Raw genomic sequence first — 8,432 nt, forward strand, 5'->3', positions numbered from 1 at the left:
GACTTCCATTCAGAATTATCAACAGTAATTTTGAAGTGCGCAATGTTGATGACGGAGTTACATTTAGCGATTTTCAATGTGATTGGTGGATGGTTGTGTGACTGCTTAGTTGTGTCCACTGAGGGACTCAATTTGCTAACGCTGTGGAAAGGGTGAAAGGACTGGGTAAGAGTTACGTGCCGCACGTAGGCAACGCTTGTCCGCGGGTAGGGCGTGTCACATATGGGTGTCTACAGCAAATCCTGCATGGAAAGGGGACTGTAGGCATCAGCCAATCAGATGTTCACATTACTCTTTTGTGTCGAAAGACGGTGCGTACACTGAATATGGCAGAGGTGGAGAGGGTCAGGGTTTTGGTGCTTGGAGACATTTTTGTCCATGGCTTACAACATTATGCAGAGAGTAGGCATGTGGCACACCATTTCGATGTCAGAGTTGTGGAGGTAGTGTGGAACGCTGAGACTGATGCCAATGTTGCGGCAATTCTGAAAGTTTGCAGAGACATACGTACGATGACCTCTCCTCCTGTGGTAATTTAGCACTACGGTGCTTGCCATTTAGGCTACGTGACTGCACGTACTTTGTTGGCAGATTTGGGACAGTTGGTTCAAGCACTTATGAACATCTTTCCAACTGCGAAAGTAATTTTTTCTGGTTTACTCCCTAGAGTAAAATGGGACAAAAATGTTTTTTTTCTCTCCAGAACAAAGTATTGGGAGGTGTATCATTAATCACGGCATGCGTTCTTTTATGTAACGCACTGTTATTTTTTTCTACAGCCACTAAAACATTGTTCCAAGTAATGCAGATTATTTTGAAGCAGATGGTGTTGCGCTATCTTCTTTGGGAAATGCGATGTTCTTTTGGAACGTAAGGCTTGCTTCAGGGAATGTTCTGTAATGGTTGTAGGAGTAAAGTAAGGACAAAAAATACAAAACAATAAACAAAATAACAGATGTCTGTAAGGTATCTGCCCAAAAACAAAAAGAAACATCTCTTTTCAGAGCCCACCTTAAAGGGGATAAAGGGGAATAATACTTTAATGTATCGTCGTCACGCTCTGATCCTATACATGTCTGCGGACATGGCAGTAGTTTGCAGCCAGCGCATATCACCAATGCGGATTCTGGGGTGGAGACGCATGCAAATGACAATGAGCAGAGCTAGGGATTGGTCAATAAAGTTCAGTGGGTGTGTTCTGAATGGCGAGATTTAGTAAGACCGTCTTCTCCCTGACAGGAGACCACACAGCCATGGCTTTGCGTGCTCGCGAACAGATTATCTGGATTTTGGGAGACTCATGGATACATTGGTTGAAGGTGCGTCTGGAAGTGCACTGGCATGGTGATCGTGGCATGAGGTGGCTGGACTTAGTACCTCTCTGTGTTACTTTACTGACACAGCGTCCTCCAGATATACTTATCATTCATTGCAGAGGAAACAGTTTAGGCCATGTCTCTGGAATTTCTTTGCCATTTGCAATGAAGGAAGGACTTGCGAAGCTCATGGACATGTTTCCAAATTGTCAAATACTTTTTTCCCATATTGCACAATGACAAATATGGCTATGTTCTTCTGCTTTTGGTCCACAAATGGAGAAAGCGATACGCAATTTGAATAAGGCTGTGTGTGCCTTTTTAAGAGATGTTGGCATGTCCTCATTCCACAATGAAAACATTTTGTTTCGCAGCTCTTTCATTTTCCGCAGAGATGGAGTCCATCTCACATATGCTGGCAATCAGATTTTTCTTCACAATGTTCAAAATGCATTGCAACCTCATTTGGATTCACAATAACCTATGTGACAATCAGTTTTCTCCAATCCACAGTTTTTGACCCACACAACACACCACCGAAAGGCTCTTTTCAGAGCCACCATTTACTCCCAGCATACACTTCACTGTGTTTGCTCCGCTTGCACCCTCCTTTTTTTTCTCTACAACTGTCCGCAAACTTTTCCACAACTCTGCGGGGGTGTACAAATGTCACTTCATAGTTCTATTGTTAAACTGAGAAAGGCGGCTCTGAAAAGAGCCTTTTCTGTAATTTTTGTTGTTTTGACGTTTATTGCTTCTCAGCACAGGATACACTAGGAGAGGAGGCCAAAGGAGGGTAAGGAAGGGACACCAGCCACGGAGATAAGAAAGGGCAAGTGGACAGAGAAAGATGTAGGGTGAGCTTCACTTAGGTAAGGAGCAGATCTTCTGGTGCTCTGTGACCGTAGCCTCAAAAGCACTTCGAAAACTCTCCCCCCTGCAAAGTACTACGTCACAATACATACACACTATTGTCACCTTTGAAAGATAAGGGTCACCGGCATTGCGAATGGCTTGTGAGGCTGCTGGAGGGAGGCAGTCCCCCACAGGAGTGTCTCTTGTGGTGGGAGGATCGGACACGGAAGATGCTGTGGAGGAACTCAATCGACTACGCTCTTCACATGGCACCACCTTGAGAATGTCTGCAGTGTGGAACGAAGTGAGGTGTCTCTTCATGGTTGTCGTACCAAAGATGTACGCACCAAATCTCCCGCGACTGAGCACCACCTCGCACTGGTTACACCTCACCAGGTTCGCACATGCTTTTGGTACGTTCCCATAAATGGAAAACAACCGCCACACCCACGACTCCCCGCGAGTCCTCGTAATGCGGAGTTCCTTCACCTAATTCTCTTCCTCCTATTCTTCCTCGCTCTCTACATCCTCACCCGTATATCTCTCCACAGGCCCTTGGGGAGGTGGTGGTGGTGGCAGGTTTGGGGGTGGTGCAGAGGTTAATGAACCAACAGCAGCCGCCATGGAAGCCATACTGATTACTTTCCTTTTGGTCACTACAGCAGTAAAGGCAGTACACCTCAATCTTCTATAGCTAGAAGGACAATGAAGATGCGCTCGTGGGTGTGGCCATTTATAGGGGTGGAGGAGTGTGCCTCGTGACCGTCTTCATCACTGCAAAGCGGTACGAAAATTTTACACAACAAGTCCTCAGGTAAGCTATTGTCTAGGATATGTGAAATTATATTTTTACACTCTACAATATTTTGCCTTGCGTCTACAAGTTCTTTTGTACTGGTGCGAAGCACACAAACTGTGCAAATTAGTCCACACGCTCAGCGTGGGTGTGGTCACATGATGACGTCCTGAACACATCTGCGATAGAAATGGGAGTCCGCTGGACAGCAAATGCAGAGTAACAAACTTGCGCATGCGCACAAGTGTCCTACGGATAGTGTTTGGGTTCTCAACTAATTCAAAGTGCGACACAAGTGAGACGGACAGTTAGGGACAGGCGCGATGTTCTCTATACTTATGGTTGTACTGCGCATGTGCGTACATAATATGCTCACTCTACGGACAGGCCCAGTGTCCTTAGGACAACTCCATTTTGTTTGACTACGAACTTGCCGGCCACCGCGCCTGTTCTACGGACGCCACCATTTTGGCTGCGGACGATATGGACAGTATACTGTCCTTAACATGCTCCCATTTTGCTCATTTACAACCAACCCGGAAACCTGGTGTGTTGTACAAACATGTTTCATCTCGTTTGTAAGCGGCATGGCGAGGAGTAATGTCCTTAGGGCGCCCCTTTCTGTTTATGTACGCACAACTTGAACAGATTGCTATGGATATGACAGCGCAACACGGGGATATCACCATGCGATATCCTCTTCCTTCTTTTAAGATGGAAGTGCATCAGAGTACCAGCAGCAGCGGGCTAGTGTTTCCGACAGCCGCAGACGGGCCTGGAGCCACACCCCCCGATGCACGCTACGCATATCAGGATACGCGGATGGCTATCCAGTGCATTGCTACTCTCCAGCGAGTTTGGCCGCGCTCCGTAAATTTGTCTCCTTACTCTCCTTACTTACTACAAATCTATAGGACCTTTTTCTGTACTAGGACAAGGGACTCACTGTTGGTTCTAATCTTTTGTTGTGTTATTCCTTCACTAGCTCGGTATTGGAAAAACGAAGGATCATTCAGAGCTACTTTCTCTTTCACTTTTACGGTGCCGCGAAAACGCTGCAGCTGATAACGGACACTCCGCGCCAGGGTAGGTTTACAGTATTCTCGATTCCCGACTCTTACGATCTTCACTATTCCTTTCAGCAGGATAGGGGTGAGCTCTCATTCTGATTATTCTTCCTTCTATACTTTCAGACATCCAAGCTCTAACTCCAGCTTTGGGGATTTCGGCTGCCTCGCCATTGATCTACACAAGCTTTCAAGGCAGAACTCTTCACCTCCTCCTGTTTCAAGGGTAACAGTGTTTTCATCTTTGGTTTCTGTAGGATATCCTTTCAGGTTATCTTGTACTATTAAATACTGATCCCACTCTGTTCCCCATTGCAGTTCTTTGGTAGAGGTGTTAGAGCACCCCTCTTCCAACATTGGAATTTACATCCTGCGCCGTCCGGAGACTTTTGATTCATATCCCAGGGTGAGTCATAATATCCAGTGGGAAGTATTTCATTCTTTCTTGCTAGAATACTTCTTTTCTAAGGGATCCTAATTTACCTCTGATTTTGTTCCTCCATCCTAATTAGTCTTTCCCAAACCTGGAGAACAAGCCTTTTCCTTGGAGAAGAGAACCATTCTGACTAGACGAGGGGAGCTGAGTACAGGACACTTCGAACTCTAGCAGCTCTTCCCGGCAAAGGGTTTTTCCCCCTATTGGGGGTTTTCCCTGGAAGTCTCACCGCAGGCTGAATCTTTATTTCCAGTCGGCGGAGGGGCTTTTAGGTATTTCCCCATTATCATCTTGATCAGGAGAGAGCTCTTCCAAGGAAGACTCAGGTGGGTGAATCCTACGCAGTGTTTGAACCTTATCAAAATGATTGTATTACTAAATATTACAGATAGCAATGCCCATAAAGAAGAAAGGCTGTTTTGGCATGGTTCAAACATTTCTGGGTAACACCTCAGGTTAGGATGGAGCAGCAAATCTAACAGCTGTTCGCTGCTGTACAATCCTTGACTTCAGAAGTACAAACCCTCAAACAAGAGAATGCTGCACTCTTACAGAATCAGCAGCAGGCAGCTCAACAGCAGGCTGCTCAGCAGCAGGCTGCTCAACAGCAGGCCGCTCAACAGGTAGCAAGCGGAAGGATGCCTTATTGCTCAGAAGTTCTCCCTGGAGCATTACCCGGAGGGCAGTTAGATGGAAACCCTCATCGAGTAAAAGAATTCTTAGATGCTTGTACTGTGCAGTTTGCTTTCAAGCATGCTTTTTTTCATACAGATAGAGACTGCATAGGGTACATGATTTCCCAAATGCCAGGACCCACTTTGGCTTGGGCCACTCCATTGGTCACCTCCAATAACCCAATTCTTGACTCACATACGGCTTTCAGCAACAGTATTCGCACAATGTTTCGAGACAAAAAATTAGGGTAGCCTCTCAAGAACACTTGTTGGATCTAAGACAGGGGAACCAAGATATACTAACTTATATCACCCGATTTAAACAAATGGCTAGCGAGACAACATGGTCGGATGATGCACAGGTCACCTTATTTCGTAGAGGTCTTTCCGAAGAGCTAAAGGATGAGGTCTCTAGGGTACCTCGCCCTTCATCCTTGGCCGAATTAGTGGTGCTGGTTATGCAGTTAGACTATCGGATTAGAGAACGAAACAGTGAAAGAAGGAAAGGAAGAGGCTTACGCCCCTTTCCTCCTCCGTCCTTATCTACGGCTTCAGAATCCAGTATGGAAGAACCCATGCAATTGGGAACCACGACTCCTCGTGGTCCATTATCTACAGAAGAGCGTACCCGAAGGAGAAAACACAATTTATGTATGTATTGCGGGGAACATACACATGCGGTGCAAGAATGTCCAAACGCTCCCCCGAGAAGGTCGAGAAACGCCAGCACCCGACCGTAGGAGGAACCGTGGTTCGGGAACCCTCTTTTGTATCAGGTTCCTCACACAAGTTGCAACACTCCCTTTGTTTGAATTCCCCTCAGACGTACATGATGGTTTTGAAGGTAACCTTAAGATTTGGAAAACATATCCTGTCCGAGGTCTCGGCTCTGGTGGATAGCGGGACTGCTGGCAATTTCATAGATGATCTTTGGGCCAGGCAGAAAGACATTCCCCCCTCAGCGAAGACAGAAGCCATTCTTGTCGAAAGTGTTGATGGGAGTCCTCTAACATCTGGTCCTATTATGAGTCAAACAAATCCTCTAACCATGTCAATATTTTCACATCACGAGGTGATTACTATGGACATAATCCGGGCGGCCCATTACCCTATTATTCTCGGGCTGCCATGGTTACGAAGACATAACCCTTTTATCAATTGGAGAGCAGGCTCCTTATTTCTGCGGTCAGAGTATTGTGTGGATCATTGTATTAGGATCCCAGGACAAAAGATCGAAACTCCCGAAGGATCCATCCAAGAAACCCAGATCCCAAAGATAGTCAATTACATCTCAAGTCTCCCCAAGGAATATCAAGAGTATGAGGAAGTTTTTTCTACATCAGAATATTTGCAACTCCCACCTCATCGTCGTGATGACTGCGCCATAGAACTAGTTCCGGCGCAGCCTCTTCCTTTTGGCAGAATGTACATTCTCTCCAAGTCGGAGAGAGAAGTCCTTCGAGAGTATTTGAACATTCATTTGAAGAATGGTCTGATTACAGAGTCTACATACCCGGCAGCTGCCTCATTATTCTTTATTCCCAAAAATAATTCTTCAGAGCTTCGACCCTGTATTGACTACAGGGGTCTGAAATAAAATCACTATTCTGGACAACTATCCGATGCCCCTAATCCCGGATATCTTAGAAGCCGTCCAAGGGGCTAACCTTTACACCAAGCTGGATCTCAAAGGGGCTTATCATCTGATATGAATCCGACAAGGAGATGAATGGAAGACTGCGTTCAGGACTCCGTTCGGACACTATCAATATCAAGTGATGTCTTTTGGAGTCTCGAACGCCCCCGCAGTCTTTCAGAGGTTCATGGACCATTTTTTCTCTGACCTTCTCCTTCATTCGGTAATTGTCTATTTATATGACATTCTGGTATTCTCTGATAATCTTCCAAATCATAGGATGCAAGTCCAGGAAGTCCTGAGTCGACTACACCAAAACCATTTGTATTGTAACATGGAGAAATGTTCATTCCACCAACCCGAAGTGACCTATTTGGGTTACATCTTATCCGCCCAAGGGATTTCGATGGATCCAGAGAAGGTGGCTGCTTTCAAGGAATGGCCTGTACCTACAAATTGTAAAGAAATCCAGAGGTTTGTGGGATTTTCCAATTTTTATAGGCGCTTCATCCCAAACTTCTCTTCTCTTACATTGCCCTTGACAAACCTGCTAAAGAAAGGAGTTCCTTATGTTTGGAACTCCGTTGCTCAAGAATCTTTTGATGAACTAAAGACTTGGTTCACAACGGCTCCTATTTTGAAGACTCCCGATCAAAATCTGGGTTTCATTATCGAAACCGATGCTTAACAACATGCTTTAGGGGCAGTATTGTTACAAAAGGACGATCAGGATCAAGAAAGACCTATAGCTTATTTATCTAAAACATTATCCCCTTCGGAGTGGAACTATACTGTTCTGGAGAAAGAACTATTGGCCATCAAAAGAGCCTTTGAAGAATGGAGACATTTGTTACTAGGGGCGGTTGCTCCAATTGAAGTTAGAACAGACCACCATAACTTGCGCATTTTACAATATGCACAAACCTGCAATAGCAGACAGGCTCAGTGGGCCCATTTAGTTTGAAAAGGTAGCGGGCGCCCCTCTCTAGCCAGAACAAGGCCTGATAACCTGTTCAGTGGTTATTAACCACTTGAGAGTTCGCAGCCACTGCTTTTACTCACTGTGCCTTTCACAGATGGGAAATATTCATTTGCATATCAGTCTTTGTCCTGCCCAGGGGCAGTCCAGCACCGAAATGCAATGGCAATTCCAACCTGAACGAGAGTACCACCAGCAACCCCATACACGTGTTTCACCCTTGTTGGGGATCATCAGTGAGGTGAAGCTGATGCCTCTCTAAGCACAGTGAGAGGGAGACCACGTCTGGTTGCCCCCAGGAGACCTAGGGTTACCAATCCCAGGTTCCTTGAAATTTAGTTTGAAAAGGTAGCGGGCGCCCCTCTCTAGCCAGAACAAGGCCTGATAACCTGTTCAGTGGTTATTAACCACTTGAGAGTTCGCAGCCACTGCTTTTACTCACTGTGCCTTTCACAGATGGGAAATATTCATTTGCATATCAGTCTTTGTCCTGCCCAGGGGCAGTCCAGCACCGAAATGCAATGGCAATTCCAACCTGAACGAGAGTACCACCAGCAACCCCATACACGTGTTTCACCCTTGTTGGGGATCATCAGTGAGGTGAAGTTGATGCCTCTCTAAGCACAGTGAGAGGGAGACCACGTCTGGTTGCCCCCAGGAGACCTAGGGTTAC

At 45.9% G+C, this 8,432-nt stretch overlaps 1 protein-coding gene across 1 annotated transcript; it reads left to right on the top strand.

The window, feature by feature from the left end:
- Nucleotides 1–7,114: 7,114 nt before the first annotated feature.
- On the top strand, nucleotides 7,115–7,468 carry LOC138480546 (uncharacterized). The gene has a single exon (XM_069612290.1). It carries the CDS (start codon nucleotides 7,115–7,117, stop codon nucleotides 7,466–7,468), a length of 354 nt encoding a protein of 117 aa, XP_069468391.1.
- Nucleotides 7,469–8,432: the final 964 nt, after the last annotated feature.

This window comes from Ambystoma mexicanum, chromosome 5p (assembly GCF_040938575.1).
Source record: "Ambystoma mexicanum isolate Mex_15411 chromosome 5p, UKY_AmexF1_1, whole genome shotgun sequence".
In the NCBI taxonomy this organism is placed as follows: domain Eukaryota; kingdom Metazoa; phylum Chordata; class Amphibia; order Caudata; family Ambystomatidae; genus Ambystoma; species Ambystoma mexicanum.

Coding starts and splice junctions, on each gene's coding strand:
- LOC138480546 (XM_069612290.1), top strand. CDS start 7,115: ATGGAGAAATGTTCATTCCACCAACCCGAAGTGACCTATTTGGGTTAC.